Raw genomic sequence first — 19,031 nt, 5'->3', positions numbered from 1 at the left:
GCGATGGAAGAGGAGAGAGAGGCAGAAGAGTGATGTTTATGGGTTTTTTGGAGGAGAAAGAAAATGTTATCTATCCTATTCAGAACACACAATGTACGGTCAAAGAATTGGAGCGAAAATATTTGAGAGAGAAATGGAAAATAGCTTTTTGTGATAAAACGGCGTCAATTCAAGTGAGGCAAATCCTACGAAAACTCTAATAAGTTGTTATGGAGGCAGGAAAAATATCNCGAAGTGNTGNGAAAACTACTACTATACTAATATTCATAATTTTTGTACAGAAAAAGAATATTCATAATTTTTGTACAGAAAATTCAGACATCTGGTGAAACTGAAATAAAGGCTACATGGTACATGAAATCATCAATTCGAGCTGTTTCTATGCTTGCGAAAAAAAATTCTTCAAATTTCAACCGTCTTATATACCCGAACTTGGTCTCAAAGTTGTATAATTATTAAGGCAATTATAAACAAAAGAAAGAATGTAGCGGCCAAAATGCAACCAACACTGTGAACTGGAGCTTTCGAAACAGTGAAAATTACAAACTCTATAAAACGAAAATTGTGTTTTCACAAGAAATTGCTTTCCGATTCGTTGAAATGGATTTCTTCCAACATATTCTTTTTCTCGAAGTTAAGATGTATCAAAAAAAAATCGGTAATTATCACCAATAGGCTTTCAATCAACAAAGATAATAATATTCTGAAACCGAAAAATTCAAGAATTCGAAATGTTAAAAAATTCTCCGTTTTGTGAAAATGTGATATTTCCAGCTTTTCCTCCGTTGGGCCAGTTCCTTTTGCTTCTACATAACTAAAATCTAAAACTTTTGAAAATATCTGCCGTGTTCTATTTTTCTTTCAGCTCAACTCTTCAAAATCTCTGGAAATATCACCCCCACTGAGAAGAGAAATTAAGTCCGCGAAACTGCAGATTTCGATTCTTAATCTCAAATGTTCTCGATCACAAATGGACATGATTCAACTACAACAACAATGAACACAATTCAAAGTTGTTACTCGAGAGAGAAGGTGAATTTGAAAACTTTGAAAACATCCAATAATTCTAGATCCAAAATTTTTCCAGATGCTAATTCTCAACACGTCTCCCATCTGTTACCTTCGTCCCCCATACTTCCATACCGTCGTTCGTGAGCTCCCAGAGCTGATTCGTTTGGCTCCATCACCCGATGAAATTGTTACTACCGTACTCACCGAATCTACACAATGATGTATAATTTTTCTCTTTTTTTCTGTTACTTGGCATACCCTCACAAACATGTACCTAAAAAATGAAGTCATTTTTGATCAGTTTTCTTGTTATCAAATCGTGTAATTTCTTTTTCTGAAACCGTGCAAAAACCCAGGAAATCGTTGACAGATTATTGCCTTATCTAATGCGGAATTCCGCGTTAGATAAGAGAAAAAAAGAATTAGGTCCAATGAACAAAGTATAAGGCAACGAGGAGTCTTGGAGATTTCTAGGCATCAAAAAGTTCAGGGAGTGCATTTACAATTTTTAGGGAGCAGGGTGGACTATTAAATTTTTACTGTTTAAAAAATTTGTGATTTATGGTAAAACTTCATAATAACCAATTGGTGTTCGAATATTTCTGGAAAAATTAGAAAAAAATAGCTCGTCTCTGCACTTTTCAAGTAATTCCGGAGTAATTTTGGAGTAACTCTTGCTCATTAGTTGTAGGCTTCAGGGATTGGAGTTACAATTTTTAGGAGGGATGGTGGGCTTTTAAAATTTCACAGTTTCAAAAATGTTTCAACTTTTGCAAAATACAAAATGCATCTAAAAAACATGACTATTTTCAAAGTATAACAATATTGTCCCAAAGTTTATGAATTTGGTATTAGAAAAAATAAGTCCGTTTCTTCATCTTCCTATTCAGGGTAATTTTTTTCTCATTAATCCACGATGGCTTTTAAACGAAAAAGTTGTAATTATTAAGTACTTAATAATAATAATATATTTATTTGCAATGCATGGGGGAAATCGATAGATAATTTGGCAAGAAATGGGACCTGTACAAATAAAAAAAGTAAAATGACCAGACGGACCAACTAGAGTCCTGTAGGTCAAGTGGGAGGGATCAGAATATCATAAGGAATCGCTCCTACTCGCTTAGCAAACGCCACCGGACTGAGCTTCGAATCTATCACCTTACATACACGGTTCCGCATAGACAAGTTTCTGTGAAGGAAGCAGTCAAAGTATTGACCATGGATTTTGAACAAATACAGGGCTCTGTTAGAATGGCTGGGAAGAACGACATAGAGGGCAAATGGTATGAGTTTATAATAATTTTGTGATAGGTACGAAGAACTAGAAGGGTGCGGCGATGAAGGGTGGTTAGCATAGAGAACTGGGATAAGCGATCGGTGTATGAATTGTACTTGTTAAGTAACAGAAACTGAAAAAAACCAAATCAATTTTAATAGAAAATTGTTGCAATTTGGACTGTTTCTAGAACTTCATGAATTTAGCTGAATTTGTAAGATTCAATCTGACGTTAATTCCATCAAATCGAGTAGATGAGCACTCCTAAAACAGGCCGTTCGACCTTGGGCTCCGACCAAAAGTTATTAGTTTTTTAATGTGTAGAAAAATATGTAGATCCATGAAACACCAAACAAAAAATGATAAGTTTTTCATTCACTGTTTCTAGAGTTTCATGAATTTAGCTGTTTTTAAACGAAATCCAATTAAGTCTCATTTGTGTAGCGTTGCAGCCAAACAAAGTCGGAAAATAGAAGCTTTTGATAGTAAAAAATTGACTGAAAAAGAACCAAAATCGAGAATACAAATCCGGAAAATATAAAGTTTCTAGGTTACGGTAGTTGTTGTTGTGAGATCTTGGGCCACAGTTTTTGTACCAGAACAATAACAGGGGCGTTGAAAATAAATTCAGATATGAGAGAAAATGTTGCCTGTTTCTAGAATTTTATTCGTTTAGCTGCTTTTGGCGAAACTCAATTGGTCATTGGTCCCTCTAGATCAGCATTCCCCAAACATATACTTCGACCCTGCCTATACCATGTTTTATGAAGTTTTTCAAATATTTCTTCCTGATAAATTTTTGCAATTCTTTTTTGTAAGCTTCTCTTGTAAGAACGATGGTAATCTCGAAGACCAACTATCACTTCGTCATTTCCATTGAATAATGGGTAACTGTAACAGCAAATAAGTTTAAGTGCAGAGCCAGATCGGTCACGACCACCAGCGTTTCTCTTCCACTGTAATAGAATAATAACAGGGACTTTAAAAATTAGTTCAACTGTGAGAGGAAACTTTTGCATTTTTCACAATATTCACAGTTTCGAGAATCTCATGAGTTTACAAAATGTTTTTGCTAAATTTTCAGTCATTTGCTGATAGCTATTTTATTTGTTTAATTAGTCAAAAAAAGGCATACGCTTTAAGAAACATAAAGTTCGAAATTTTTATAAAATAATTGGTTACTGTATCAGAGAATCCATATCATTGCGGAGTCACAAACTTTACATGGTTTTAAATTGATGGTGATATGTTTCCAATTAATTTTTTTTTCTCAGAATCTCAATTTCTTTTCGATTTTTCATTCTATTGAAGCTGAAATGTTCATGTGATGTCATTTCAAGTTCAATGAATCACCGCTTTTTTGTTTGCTGAAACTGATTAAGTATTCTTTAAAAAAGAAGGAAAAAGGTCAATTAATCAAGACAAACATGAATTTTTATTGTGCAACGTTTCAGAGTAAGTTATATAAGTTCAAAACGATTTGAATTTTTACATTCTTTTTTTTGGGTCCTGAAAAGTGTTGTCTTATTGCCTGGAGGTTCTAAAAAATAGTTTACAAAAAATGACCTTTGTAAATATGAACCGTAACTTTTTTGCTGTTTTCTGTAATTTTGAAATTCTGAAATCTTTTTTTAGGATCGCTAACTTCATCTCTTTCCACTAAAAAAACTTCACCTAACCTAAAACGCTAACTTTGAATGCTCAAAATTTTGAATGAAAATACTTTGAGTCTCAGTTTTGAGCGAACTTTTCAATTTTTGCAATATTTCCGTTATTTTCCGATTCAAAAAACTATCATAGTTCTCATCAAATATCACTAATCAGTGCTCTCTCTTATCAGTATCACTTTGTTTTGTCTGTGAACATTTTTTGGAAAGAAATGTTAGACTTTTTTTCTGTAACACAGACTCATTGAATTTCTATTCTTGATGTTTCAAAATATTACCCCAGCCTTTCAAAATATAAATAACCAAAAAATTTTGCATTTTGTGAAAAAATCACATGAAAATCATGTCATCTTCCGAGCATGGCGTGAGCAGGCTCCCTGAAAGCCTGATTTTTCCATTTTCTTATCAGTTTAAAAAAAGTTCTTCGATGCTAAACAAAAAAGTGGGAGGAGATTCCCAATTCTCTCTATAAAACCGTTCCAATTTTTCTGAAATTTTTAGGACCTTCTCCTCTTCTCTTTCCAAAATGATGGACCAAATTCTGGGAACCAATTTCACCTACGAGAACGCCAAAGAGGTTGCTCGTGATTTGGAAGGATTCTCTGCCAAATTGGCAGTCGTCTATATTGCCGTTATTTTTGGATTGAAATATTATATGAAGGATCGGAAAGCATTCGATTTGAGTATTCCTTTGAACATTTGGAATGGTATTCTCTCGACTTTCAGTCTTCTCGGATTCACTTTCACCTTTCCAACGCTATTGAAAGTTATTCAAAAGGAGGGATTTGGTCGTAAGTTGGTTTTTTCATAAGGAGGGGACATGAAATTACGTTTTTCTTGGATTTTTGTTCGAGGAGCTGAACTTGTGGGCGCATCAGCTAAGCTACGATTACAGCAAACAGGGAAAAGATTACTATTGTTCCTTCTTTGTTGCCTCGTGAATTGTTTTTGCTGCCTCGTGAATTGTTATAAATCCTAAGGCGTCGCCGGTTACTTCTGGTCGGAGCTTGGTCAGATTCCGGCAAACATTGTGGGAAGCCGACCAAGATCCGACAAATTACCGGCCAGCTTTCGACCTCTTAACACGCAGCGCCTTCAAATTCCGGCCAAAATCTGACCATTGTCCGTCCCACTGCTGTCAGTGGGCAGCTTCTGACCAAAATCTGACCAAAATCCGTCCAAAAGCCGAACCCCGCTCAACTTCCGTCCAGAAGTTGCAAGCCGACAGCCGAGTCAGCCTCATGCATAATGTTTGAAACTGGTGGAGCTGCTGAAACAAATACTTTGAAACATAAATTATTTTTATTAAACGATTTTTGACACAAAACTCTGCCAAAAATTGCTCATCGAAATTAAACGAAAATTGCTGTTTCACTGGGTTTTTTAACTTTTGAAATTAGAAGTTCTTACAATCAATTGATAGCTTGATCTTCAAAAACTTCTAGAATACTGTTCCGTTTTAATTCATTCAATACCGGACAAAAATTGAATTTTTGACGATTTCAAAAGCTTCGGAGGCCTAAAAAAGAACTCCTGAGTTTTTCGATGGATCTGAATAGCTTCGTAATTGGCAGCTTTTTTTCCAAGTTCCATTCCGATCAGATATGCCCTTTTGTAACGGTAATGTGTCGAAAACAGGGAAAAATTAGAGATTGCCACTTCAAGTTTTTGTATCTCGGTTAGTAGTTTCTACAGAAAAGTTGTCAATTACAAAACTTTAAATTTGTTTAGTACAGTCTGGAACTTTCAGACAGATCGAAAAATTCTGGACTACTTTTGTAGGTCATTTAAGTTGACTGGTGAATATTCGAAATTGCTGTTTCACATACTTTAGAAGTTTTTCTACTTGATCATGCGATTATTGTCAAGCAGTTGGAATTGGATGTTCGAATTCTATGATTCTCGGAATTGAACCAAATTTTTTGTACTCATTTGAATGAAATATACGGAAACGTTGTTCTAAAAATTCCTGAAAAACCTGAAAAGTTCTAATAACATCTCCAATGATTCGGTTACCGTAAATATCGAAAATATTATGATAAACACTTTAGACACATTTTTCTTGACAAATTTTTGATATCTCTCATAGGAATCGAGATAATTAGGCTCAAAGTGAACGTAAAGGGTGACCTTCTATTAGAGTGGCACTTTTTTTGATTCCAGACACCTACTCTCACGTCTCCGAACTCTACACCGACAAAACATCCGGCTACTGGATCTTCCTTTGGGTCATTTCGAAAATTCCGGAACTTTTGGATACGGTATTCATTGTGCTTCGTAAGCGACCACTCATTTTCATGCATTGGTAAGAAAGTGTTTTTTGTATTTTTCAGAATTTTTACATCATTTTGCTAAATCAGCACTTCCGTAAATACACTACCAAATTTACAAAAAATTGAAACCGAAAAATGTGTATTTTTTGTATTCTTCAGAATTTTCTACTCAACCGTATTTACCACTTCCAGAAATGTGTTACCAATTTTACAGAAAAGTTGAAACCGAAAATTTATTTTTTTAACATCAGGTACCACCACGCCTTGACCGGATACTACGCCCTGGTCTGCTACCATGAAGATGCTGTCCATATGGTTTGGGTTGTCTGGATGAACTATATTATTCACGCCTTCATGTATGGATACTATCTTCTGAAGTCTCTCAAGGTCCCAATCCCACCCTCCGTCGCCCAAGCCATCACCACTTCTCAAATGATCCAATTCGCCGTTGCGATTTTCGCCCAACTCCACGTCTCCTATAAACACTACGTGAAAGAAGTCGAAGGATTGGCGTATTCGTTCAGAGGAACCGCCATCGGATTCTTCATGTTAACCACATATTTCTACCTTTGGATTCAGTGAGTTTTGGCTTTAGGTTTCTAGTTCGATCGGTCGAAAAGCAAATACAAGAATTCGGTCGGCTGTCGGCTAAATTTGATGCAAAAAAAAAAAAAATATATATATATATAAATGAAAATTCCAGATTCTACAAGGAGCACTATTTGAAGGACGGCGGACGAAAGTACAATTTGGCAAAGAAGGATCAATCGAAGACCGAAAAGAAGACTAATTAAGCACACTGTTCATCTGAAAATTACGGGGAATAATATTATTGGAATTTTGAATAAAAATAATATTTAAAAAATAAATTTGTAATTGAGTTCATATGAAACATGGTGAAGAGGTTCAGAAAACGAAAGAAGAAGGATTGAAAAATAATAATAATAACTGGGCTAGAATAATTGGAAAAGATCGTTATGTACTGTGTGAAAACAGGGATAGAGGGGGAGGAAATTGGATGATTTTAAAACCGGGTGTACATTTTGACATTGAATGACTATATGAATTGGGGGGAAAAGAGATAAGGCCTAACGTTTGAAATTCAAAATAATGTTGCTGATCGACGGTCCCTCGCCATGACCGCTCTCCATAACTCGTTGTTGTTCGTTTCGAATCGCATCACTCAGTTGTTCCGGTGTCATTGTGCCGTGTTGTTTTCGGACTCGAGAAGCGATCGTTTTTACTGTCACTCTGAAGAAAAATTAGCAGTTTGAAAATTTCAGAAAAATGAGTTCATTTCAGTCGGCCGAACATTGGCGAATCCACCCGATGCGTTTTCTAGGTCATTTCAGAATGGTGGCCTAGTTTTTGACAGAAGAATTTTCTAGGCCACCAACTTTTTTGGCTCAGTAATCGTCAATATCAGACCGTTTCCAGGTCATTATAGCATGGTGGCCTAGCAAAATCTTGGTCAGAAAATTAGGCCACCATTTTAAAATGGCCTAGCTATGGTTTATATTCAGCTGGTGTGTTTTGAGGCGATTTTAACATAGTGACCTCGAAAACTCAAATTGCGAAAGTTAGGCCACCACGTTAAAATGACCTAAGCTTTAGGGCCCCTAAAGCACACCAGGTGAAGATAGAACCATTTCAAGATCATTTTAACACAGTGACCTAACTTTTGCGAATTGCCTTTTCTAGGCTATCAAACTTTATGTCTCAAAATAGCCTGACAATCACCTAATATGGTTTTAAGTTATTTTAACACGGTGGCCTAGAAAACTACAGTTCCGAAAGTTAGGCCAGCACGTTATATTGACCTAGAAAAGTTTTAATATTCACCTGGTGTGATTGCTAAGCAATTTTGACATGTTGATCTAACTTGTTCAATTTGAGTTTTCTAGGCCACCATGGTGAATGGCCTAGAAATAGCCTGATATTACCTGCTGTGTTTTTTGAGACATTTTAGCATGATGGCCTAGAAAACGCAATTTGCAAAAGTTAGGCCTCCACGTTAAAACTATCTAGAAAACATGTCAGGTAAATATCGGACCATTTCCAGGTCATTTTTACATTGTGGCCTAACTTTTGCAAGTTGAGTTTTCTAGGCCACCATGGTAACTAGCCTAGAAATAGTCTTGTATTCAAATTTTCAACCATCCAAAATGTATTCAAAAAACTCACTCATTTCTCGAAGGCGTTGTGTTCGTCACAATTGGTGTCCTCTTTCTACCGGGTTCCTGAGCAATCATCATCGGCATGGGTGGAGCCATCATCGATGTTACCATTTGTGCTGGAGGCGCCATTATCAGTTGCTGTTGTAGTTGTTGTTGTTGCAGTGGATCCAACGCCATCATTGGTGGCCGATGGTCCATTGGAACCGCTGCTCCAACCAACAACGCCGTCGTCCTTGCCGTCGTCGCCGCATCCACGAATGCCCTATTATTTTGGATCGTGGGCCTTTCTTGACGTGGATTACTAAGCCCTACACTTCCTATTACTGCAGCAGAAGTAGATGCAAGAAATGCTGCAGGAGAAGGAGGCATTACAGTAGGAGCGGCTATTGGTGGTACGTTTGGAGGTCTTGGAACAGAACTGCTGAAAGCGAGTTGTGGTTGTGGCGGGACCACCGGGGTTCCAGAAGACGCCACAGGAGGTCGACGGACAGGAGCTGGTGATGGTTGACGTGGTGGAGCAGGTACAGATGGTGGAGCATCCTTTCGCCACCTCTGCTTCTCTTTGTATTCTGCAATGGGATAGAATGAGCAATCACAATCACGACACTGATAAGATGAAAAAGGGGAGTAGAGGGCGAACTACAGAAAGTACAGTAAGAAAAAAAATAGACATACCGGTTCCAGAAGCAGCCGCTTGTAGCTTTCGATTTTTATCGTGTTCAGCTGAAAAAAAAGTTTTCTTGAGTTCTCAAATTTCTCGATTCCATTGTGGTCGGGCAAAAATCGGCGGTTGGTCAGAAAAAATTCTTTAGACCGGGCTATTTTTTTTCGACCAGATCGGCTTTTTTTCGAACGATCAAATTTTCTTTCGACCGGCCAATTTTTTTTCGACCGACCGCCGACCGAAACCGTGAATTTATTCCACCGACCGTTCTTTGGACCAACCAATGTTTCGACCAACTTTTGTCGACCAACCGACAGATTTTGTGAGGATCGATTTGTTTCGACCAACCAAATTTTTTCGACCGACCGCCGAACGAAATCGTGAATTATTTTGGACCGACCGATTTTTTGTCGACCAAAATTTTTTTCGGTTGACCAAATTTTCGTTCGACCGACCGATTTTTTTCGGCCGACCGATGTTTTTCGACCAACCGATTTTTTTGACCGGCCGACCGAAATGGAAGTCTTTTTCTCAACAAAAAAATTCCACCTACCAACATGAGCATTGTACGGTAGCGATCGTTGACACGTGCTATGATCTTCCACTACTACTTTCACCACTGGCTTCTCTGGCTTAACTTCGACTACTTTTCCTTTTTCCTCTTCTTCTTTTCCACGTCGATTCGCAATGGCTACACTAGCTGGACTTGGCAATGGAGACGTCGCTCCCTCTCCTCGTTCATGTCCTTCTCTCGCCAATCGATACATCGGTGGAGCTGTCTGCCGATGTGGCAGTGTTCCAGGTTGTCCTCCATTCTTAAAATGACCCAGAAGATGTGGAGGCACTTTTGCCCGAACTGAAGCATTGTAATATACTGGCCGAGCGTTGGAATTATAGGGATGTGGTCTTATGGGTGCTCCCGGTGGTATTCTTCCGTTGATTCCAAATTTCGCCGTTGTCGAGTGTAGCTGTTTGACAGGATATTTGTTGGCTGGGGGTGATGGGACCACCTCTTTTCTCGAATACTTCACACGGACGTTGCTACCAGAGAATGTTCGCCCTGGTGGCAAATTGCTTGTAGTTCCTGGTGGTTGAGACGCTGGAGCAGAGATAGATTGAGCCGGGGGTACTGTAGATGACGTGGAAGGCGTGGGTGGTGGTGGGTAGTTTTGTCTCGGAGTTGCAGCCGTCGTTAGAGCCAAATTGCGAGCAGCAGTCGGCAATGGTTCTGGACCTTGTCTTCCCGTTGATTTTCGTCGCCTTACAGTTTTGGGGGCGGGGACTGGAACTGGTGGCTGAGGTGGTGGTGGTGGTAGAGGCTCACGTGGTCCGCCAATGTCTGGAAAAGGAGGAATTTAAGACTTTCACAATTTTCAGGAGCATGGAGCTCGACTGTCAAGTTTCTGATCAGTTTGAAAATTTCGGAGGGTATAAAACAGTCGTAGATTGAAAACTTTGCTTTCACGAAATTTCTTGAAAATTCCTAGTTTGTCAGCCACTTGTGGATCTCTGAAAGATACCCCGTTTGACCTATTTTTTACTGAAAAAAATTATTTTCTCACTGAAAAAGTAAAGTCCCTTTTTACAGAAAAAATGGGCCAGAATTGGGGTATTTCAGAAATCGCCAATATCTGAAAAACTAGGAATTTCTAAAAAATCCTGTAAATGCAAAGTTTTAAATCTAGGTCTATTTTACACCTATCAAAATTTTCAAAGTTATCGGAAACTTGGCAGAAGAGCTCTAGGCTCCTGGAATTAATCAAAATCGACTGAAAAATAAGTTGTTACTGACAGGTACTTTATATAATAAAGGACAACTTACAATGCTCCAAAATCTCCCTCGCATACTCCTCTGGCGCCAATCCCCGATCCTGTGGGACCCAAACGTTCTGCCGAGCATCCGGGTCTTCGCCAGGTCCAGATTTATCATCCACGTGCTCTTCCAAAACGCCACCAAGTCCACGACGATTATCACCCCATCCTTCGTTGGGCATAATTCGTTTGGCTGGTGAGCCGACGCTCTCTGATAGAAGACGTCGTTTGACACCAGGGGTTGGAGGTGTTCGGAGGATCAAAGGCTTCGTAGGCGACACTCTTGTTACTGGTAGCAGCTGATTTGGAGGAGGAGCAACTGGTCGAATAGGAGATCGATGTGGATATGGCTGCGGGGTTCGGATGGGTGAACCAGTTGGAGGTCTATAGACTGGAGGAGTAGCTCTAGAACCCGGGACATTCGGTGGTAGTGGAGGTCGTGGACGTTGTTGAGAAGATCGCATCGCGAATGGAGGAATCGGAGGTAGTTTCGAAGGAACGTGAGGGGCTGAAGCTGAAGATCGAGGTAACGGAGCAGAACGAGATGGGGATGCTGTTGATGACGGTGTTGGAGCCAGTGAACGTTCCGGAGACGAATCCACTCGTGGAGATGGTGCTGGAGATGATGACGTCGATGCCGCCGAAGACCACGTCGCCTGATTCGATAGTAGTGAAGCGGCAGGCGAATACTCAACGGGAGGTGATGCTACAGCAGCGGCAGGTGTGGATTCTCTAGAGGCAGATGGACTTCCAAAGTCTCGAGGAATGTTCAATGGTCTCTTGAATACTGTACGGGCTCCGCCTCTTCCTCTGGCAGTTGGCACTGTCAGTGGGGGTGTTGTTTTTCGAGGACTTGTGAAATATTCCTCTTCTTCTTTTGGATTGGATTTTCGTTTTCGTTTGTATATCGTAGTGTCTTCTGATGTTGACTTGTGAATCTGCAAGAAATTCTGATTCTTTGGCTTCTACAGTAAAAAAAGAAAACTCACCGTATGTATAAACTTGTCGACAATTCTCTTATTATCTCCACATATCATTCGATAGTACTGATTACGATCTCTATCCGTTGAGAAATCATAGTTGTGAGGATCTACCATGATTGGAGGATATTCTGCGAATAAAGCGTCTCCAGCTCTCGCAAGACCTTCTGTGTGTCTTTTCACTATTGACATCAGCTTCAATCCATACATACTGTACTTTCTATACGCCCATAATAACGAGAGAGGCCAATTGTTCGGGTGAACGTACAATGGAAACATCAACTGATTGTACATATCCACCAGATACCTCCTTCCCTTCCATTTTCCATCTGGAGCCTTCCACGTCCTCGCATTCTCTTCTTCCCATACATCAAAAAACGCGTGGATATGATAACCGGTGATATGGAAATTGAAACATTCCGTTGGCGTCAGCGTTCCCTTCCTGAATCCTTTCTTAATCGGAAGTCCATTTGGAGGTCGAATCTTTGCGAACTGAGTTGCACAATCCTCATTCGTTTCCATGTATCTCGTGTACAAAAACCATTCGTAGTCGATTTTGCCTGGATCATATTTGAAATATCCGTCCTGTTTGTAAGATGGGGCATCGAATGAGGGGACATGGAGGACGCATCGCAATCGAAAACTGATTTGCTCTGGTTTGAGATCGACGTCGTCTTGGAAGTATTCATAGTCATTGTACACCTTGTGCTTCTTGCGGTACTGTAATAGAGTTTGATTAATGCTTGTTTTGGTACTACGGTAACCCTAAAAGCGCTTTTATAGGTCTCAAACCGATTATTGTATACTTTGATGAGGACCTACAAAAATTTCTATTTTTCAGCCAGTTTCAGAAAAAATCACAAAAATTGAATTTTTCTGTTGAAAAAATAACCAAAATCCCCGAATTTTGGAATTACTGTAGATCTGGTAGTGTGCACACACCGAATACATCAAATTTGACGCCAAATTTCAAAGAAATTTGAAATTAAGTGCAAAATGTCATCAAATTGTATGCATTTCGTGTCGTACGGTGTTTGCACATAATCGGAGCTACAGTAATCCCGGAATCTGGTTTTCAATGAATTTCGCTACTTTTTTTTTGCAAATTTTTCAGCCTATAATTTCGAATTCGGGGTGATTTTTATTGTTTTTAAAGTCCAAAATCTTAGAACATTCAGCCGAAACCAATAAAATCGGAATTTTTAGTTAAATAAATAACAAAAAATCCTAATTTTGAGATTACTGTATCTCTGATGATGTGCAAACACCGTGTGGCACGAAATGCATCACAATTGACGACAAATTACATATGTTTCGAACTTTCGTGAAAAGTGTCGTAAAATCTAATGCATTTCGTGCCGCGCGGTGTTTGCACTAAAATTCAAACTACAGTAATTAAAAGAAAACGGGTTTCAATGATATTCGCTATTTTTGCGATTTTTTGGGCTATAATTTTTAATTCTGTATGAATTCCCCATTTTTTTGCCGAAATTTCCGATTTTTCTTCGGAGAAATATTTGCTACACTGAATTTTCAGGCATTTCAAGCCTATTTTAGATGAAATTAACACGTTTTCCTTGAAATCTTGTATGCACCTGCGCTCTAATGAGAACACGAAGATGACAAGGTGGTGAAAACCAACAAAAGCAGACTTACCAATGGATAGCGTATTCTGAATCTTTTGTCATCATTACAAGGAAAGTCCTTATCATAAATGCTCAAATGATTCCATTGATGCATAATTCGCAGATTCTCATCTTGCGAAGTTTGGAAATTCGGAGGAGCTATTGAAGTTGAAGCAGTGATTTCCGAGTCTAGATACGTCGTAATCGTTCCTGCCTCACTTTCTTCAGATTTTCGATCTATCGAACTTCGTTCAGATTCCGATACTTTCACTGGTTTCTTTTGCTGCAATTTTTAATATTTTTTCGAAAAAAAAATTTAAAAAAAAAACAAACCAGCAACAATTCCAGCGATTTCTCATCAAACAAATTCGTCTGTTTGAATCCATTAATCCATCGTTTCTCCACAAAAAATATACAATTGCAGACGAGTCGGAAGAAATTCGAAGAATCCGTATTTTTGAAAATCGGCAGTTTTTTCTAAAAAATTCAACTTTTTGGACTAAAAATTTTTCCTATTAACTTACAAAATATGCGACAAAACGGAGATTTTCGCATAGCTGCTTGTAGGTGGTGCTGGAGATTTTGGCGAATTTTTCTAGGATTTCCTGAAAAAAATAAAATTTTCAAAAATTGATTTTTTTTTAAAATTCAAAACTTGCCTTATGGTCTTCTAGTAACGATTTGAAACATACGTTTCGGAGAGTGTAGACTTCCTGGAAATTAACTAATTTATTAGAGTCTCAAAGACAAAAAATTACATGACGAAAGCGAATTTTCGCGGATTGACCGCATTGCAGGGCATTTACGACTTCCCAGAGGCAAGTTTGTGGATTTGCCGGAAAAGATTGCTGGAATCTCGACAGATTTTCGTCTCTACGACGTTGAACGGCCGCCGACGTTGACGGCTGCGACGGATCGTGGCGCGGCGCACCGCGAAACGACATTATCTTGCTGGAAATTCGAATTTCAGTTAGTTTTTGAGTCAAAGAAGATAAATTTGAAGAGAAAAAGTTGAAAAACGGCAATTTTCTGCTAAATTCTGGGCCTAAAATTTGAGAAAATTCGAAAAAATCGGCGCATCTTTTTGAATTTGATGCAAACGCGCTCTATCGCACCAAGGCGAGAAAATCGATTTTTTCGAATAAAACCGAGGGAATTCGGTTGTTTCAGGTCAAAATCTTGTTTCACATAATTTCCGGTCTAATTTTTGTAAAAACTTTGATTTATGAGGTTAAAAAGAAGCTTTTAAAAGTATAAAAAGCAGTTTCAAAAGTGAAAGGTGACGAAAAATCGCTGAAAACGGCGGATTTAAATTTTTGCCAAAAAAATCAGGAAAGTCTGTATTTTTGTAAATTTTAAAGGTTAAATCGGTTTTTAAGCTCGTTTCAGTGTAATTAAATGTTATTTGCTCATAAAAATAGGCTAAAGAATAGCCAAAAACGACTCAATCTCTCAAAAAAATCAAATCACAAATCAAGCCGCAAAAGATTAAAAATTAAGGAAAAAAGTAGGTCACAAGGCAACAGATTTTCCTCTGGTGTTGCCTGGGGTGAAGAACGTGGGTATATGCGGTGTGGTGGGTGAGAAAAACGAAGGCTGAAGAAAAGCAGGGGGGATTGTTCGAAACGAAGAAAGGGGGGCGTAAATAGTGTATGAAAAAGAGAAGCTACAAAGAAAACGAAGGAGGTTTCTTTCTTTCAAACACACTCCGGTTGCCTTACATCAAATGTTTGAATCGATACACTTCTTTTTTATTCTTCTTCCCAAAAGATCTGATTGATAATACGTACTTTACACCTTCCACTTATCATTACGGCATTTATAACAAGTGCAGCATATAAATATAAATGAATATCACAATTTTTACAAATACAATTTTCGGAATAATACTCTTTAGAAAGATGTCGTATTAATAATGAAGTAGCGTTGCTCGTGCGACTTCAGCGATTTCAGAAGCTTCTCGACGACTTGGAATGAGACGGCGGCAGTGACAAATGGACCAAAGATGCAGTATAACGAGAAGAGATCCGTCACCCAAACGAAGAGACAGTGCTTTGTGCCACGAACGAAAAGGGTTCGGAGGTGAGGATGACGTGTGGATAGAGCAGAAGAACGTCGCATTTCACAGCGAGCCATCCATCGTTCGGTTCGAGTGATAAGGGGGATTCTGGAAAAACGGGAATTTAAAAGGGGAATATCGACCGGATATTATATTCTAATACATCAAAAAATGTAAGAAAAATATGCACATTCATATAGCAACAACAAAATATTGAAAATTTCGAAAAATCGCTTCGAAAAATGAAAAATCTCAAAGCGGCTTTTTGCGATTTTTCAGAAAAAAAAATCTATTTTTCTTCGATTTTTTGCAAAAACTTTAGAACGTTTTAGGGTTTTCAGCTACTTTCAAGGATTCTTTTTCGATTTTACAGAATTTTCGTCTGAAATTTGACGGGACGGTGTTCGCGAAAATTACGGTAGGTTAATGTAGAAAATTTTTCAGTTTGTAGTTATTTTCACAGCAACACTTCAAAATGCAGATAAAACGTGATTGTGGTTGCCAGAAAAAACTACAAACTACAAAATTTTCTAAAGTAATCTACAGAAATCTTCAAGAACAGCATCCCGTCAAATTTCAGACAAAACACCGGAACAATCGAAAAACAATCTTTGAAAATAGCTAAAAAGCCGAAAGAGGTCTAAAAATTTGCAAAATAATCGAGGAAAAATCGCAGAAACCCCGAAACTGCGATTTTTTCGCTTTTTGAAGCGATTTTTCGAAATTTTTCTTCGTTGCTGAATCTACATATTTTTCTACACAGAGTGTTCGGTCGAAGTTCCCTTTTATGGAAAAAAACTCACTTCGAAGCGGACATACAAACTTGTCTCGACGAGTGATTCAAGTATAAAAACGACCAAAGTGATTCAGAATTCGATCCGATTTGTGAGATCTGATACAGATTCGGCGTCTTCACAGCTTGACTGAAATTGGTGAAGAATTTCGCATTGTTCTCCAATTTTGTGACAATTTGTTGTCTGACTTCTTTCAACCCATCGAAATGATCTCGTTTCACAGAAAGCAGCACTAGACACGCTGGAATGTCTTGATCTTTGTTGCACCAGGGATACGAAATGTAGGCGTAGAAGAAGCCGGTGTCATTGAAACGTGGCAAACAGATGGGCACCCAGTTTTGAGAATCCGTTTTGAGAGTGGTGTCGGAGACGAGATTGATGAGAATGTTCAAGTCGCGAGGATGGATTACGTATTTCTGGAAAAAATTTGCAAAAAATTATTGAAAAATTTTTTTTTCGATTTTTTAAATAAATTTCATGATTTTCGAATTTTTCATATGAAAAACCGCAAAAAATCGCAATACAATGAAACTTATTGGAAAATCGACAAAATTCATCGGAAAATTGAAAAAAATTGCTCTACAGTACTTCAACGGCACAGCATGGAAAAAATGAACAATCGCTGTGAGACACTTTCAAGTTATCGATGCTGCGCCTTTGAGGATTACGGTAGTTAAAATGCATTTTCTGGCCTAATTTTTCGATGTTTCGTAGATTTTCGACTTTTTTTTTAACAGAAATCTGGAAAATTTACAAAAAAAATCACATAAAGACAATGAAAATCATCGGGAAATCGAAGAAAATGGACCAGAAAACAATTATTTACATACTTGTAACGGACCGGGCCGTGCCGGGCTTTTTCCCGAATTTCGGAGAAATTGCATGAAAACAAATGAGGTTATTGAAAAATCGAAAAAATAAGTATATATTTTCGATTTCCAGCTGTTTTTAAAACAAAAAACCGAAAACTTGCAAACAATCCCATGAACCAATAGAATTTTTAACACTTTTCCTAGCTCACCTTAAACCTGACAATCGCTGCTATCTGTCTTCTAGCAATCATAATTCCAAACAAAGCACCATCTAATTTCGCAGCGCCCATACACGATGCCATCGTTGTCGAAAGAAATTCCCGATCCGATGAATTCATCGGAATCGCAGAAATCGAAGAATCAACCAAATTGATCGGCGAGGCTCTCCACGAAGAAATCGATGAATCAATAAGCCTATCAGTACCGCGTAGCAGTTTTCTCAAGTCATAATTGTCTCCCTTCTTCTTATACACATTTTCCAGTTGACTTTTCGAAAGAATCGAGCAGATTTGTTCAAAAAGAACTTCCAATTGCTGGTCCAACTGTTCTGCATATTTCGATACAACACAGAAAATCAACGGAGATTTGTGCAAGAATTGAATATGATTATCCTGTGACGTCATCGACATTAAACTGTCTCCCCATGATTGACAGCGACTCACGAATGCACAAATCAGTGCTGCCAGACTCACAACCTCTCCTTCGTCTCTATCATTGCTGAAAACGTAAAAAAATCGAAAATTAGCGAAGTTGGGAATTTTTACTTCACAAAAATCGGTTTTCCAAACTCGCTGAGAATGAAAACCTGAAACGGAAGCTGTTCGAGATGCTCGAAAATCGCTTCGGCGTTTTTCAAATTCTCCTCGACGTCTTCAATTTCTCTTTGAGACACTTTGAAGCTCGCTTCGCTTCCTGTATCGGTGGCTTCTGCCGATCCACCGGGTACCTCTTCTTCCATTGGCTGGAAAATTCAAACCTTCATTAAAAAAAAAACAAAATGTGTCTAAAAGTATGTAGGTTCATATATTTAGCAAACAAGAAAAATCCGAAAAAATTTCGAAAAATCGCTTCGAAAAGTGAAAAATCTCAAGGCGATTTTTTTTGCGATTTTTCGAAATCCGAATTGATTTTTTCTTCGGTTTCTTGCAACATTTTTATACCTTTTCAGGTTTTTTAGCTATTTTCAAAGATTCTTTTTTTGATTTTTCGTCTGAAATTTGATGGAACGGTGTTCGTGAAAATTACTGTAGGTTACTGTAGAGAGCTGACTTTTTTTTGTAGTTTTTTTGCAAATGCAAACATCTGCATTTTGACGTGATTGTGTTTGCAAAACAAAAAACTATTTACAAATTTTTCTACTGTAACCTACAGTAATCTTCGCGAACACCGTGTCATCGAATTTTCAGACAAAAAATTCGGAAAAATCGAAAAATAATCTTTGAAAACAGCTGAAAAACCTAAAAAGGTCTAAAAAATTTTTCAAAAAATCGAGGAGAAAGTTAATTTTTCTTTCGAAAAACCTCAAAAAACCTTCTTGACTTTTTAATTTTTGAAGCAACTTTTCGAAATTTTGCAATTAAAAAAAAATTTTTCTTTGTTCCTTTATCATGCATCTACATATTTTTCTGGGATAAAAAATAATAATTTCGGTCCGAGTTCTGAAAAAAATTGAAAGAAAAAGTAAAAAATATTTCAGACAGTGAAAACTAACTATTCTAGAATATAAGGAGAATTCAGCAAGATTTTTATTATGCACAAAGTATACAAATTGTATTTAAAAATGCTATAAAATATCGTTGAATCAGCAGCCAAAAATACATATAAAATGCAAATGGGACAAGCGTATCTACAGTATTCACACAGGGGTAATTAGACAAA

The 19,031-nt window shown here is 37.9% G+C and overlaps 4 protein-coding genes across 4 annotated transcripts; 2 read left to right on the top strand and 2 right to left on the bottom strand.

Annotated features, from left to right (window-relative positions):
• Nucleotides 1-954: 954 nt before the first annotated feature.
• Nucleotides 955-1,231, top strand: CBG19954 (the record flags this gene model as incomplete). Its single annotated transcript, XM_002633846.1, has 2 exons — nt 955-1,032; nt 1,088-1,231. The coding sequence occupies 2 exons, from the start codon at nt 955-957 to the stop codon at nt 1,229-1,231; spliced, it is 222 nt and encodes a 73-aa protein (XP_002633892.1).
• Nucleotides 1,232-4,483: 3,252 nt separating this feature from the next.
• Cbr-elo-5 lies at nt 4,484-7,024 on the top strand (the record flags this gene model as incomplete). Its single annotated transcript, XM_002633847.1, has 4 exons — nt 4,484-4,748; nt 6,121-6,262; nt 6,482-6,808; nt 6,934-7,024. The coding sequence occupies 4 exons, from the start codon at nt 4,484-4,486 to the stop codon at nt 7,022-7,024; spliced, it is 825 nt and encodes a 274-aa protein (XP_002633893.1).
• Nucleotides 7,025-7,318: 294 nt separating this feature from the next.
• On the bottom strand, nt 7,319-14,432 carry CBG19956 (the record flags this gene model as incomplete). The annotated part of the gene is made up of 11 exons (XM_002633848.1): nt 7,319-7,481; nt 8,415-8,976; nt 9,083-9,130; nt 9,625-10,410; nt 10,894-11,821; nt 11,873-12,583; nt 13,520-13,771; nt 13,822-13,965; nt 14,013-14,093; nt 14,148-14,201; nt 14,247-14,432. The coding sequence occupies 11 exons, from the start codon at nt 14,430-14,432 to the stop codon at nt 7,319-7,321; spliced, it is 3,915 nt and encodes a 1,304-aa protein (XP_002633894.1).
• Nucleotides 14,433-15,381: 949 nt separating this feature from the next.
• On the bottom strand, nt 15,382-18,111 carry Cbr-sand-1 (the record flags this gene model as incomplete). The annotated part of the gene is made up of 4 exons (XM_002633849.1): nt 15,382-15,655; nt 16,351-16,757; nt 17,363-17,870; nt 17,918-18,111. 4 exons carry the CDS (start codon nt 18,109-18,111, stop codon nt 15,382-15,384), a joined length of 1,383 nt encoding a protein of 460 aa, XP_002633895.1.
• Between the last annotated feature and the right edge of the window lie 920 nt (nt 18,112-19,031).

This window comes from Caenorhabditis briggsae (genome assembly GCF_000004555.2).
Source record: "Caenorhabditis briggsae complete genome, chrIV, whole genome shotgun sequence".
In the NCBI taxonomy this organism is placed as follows: Eukaryota; Metazoa; Nematoda; class Chromadorea; order Rhabditida; family Rhabditidae; genus Caenorhabditis; species Caenorhabditis briggsae.
Note: the sequence above shows the minus strand (reverse complement) of the source record. Positions and strands in the feature narration are given on the sequence as shown.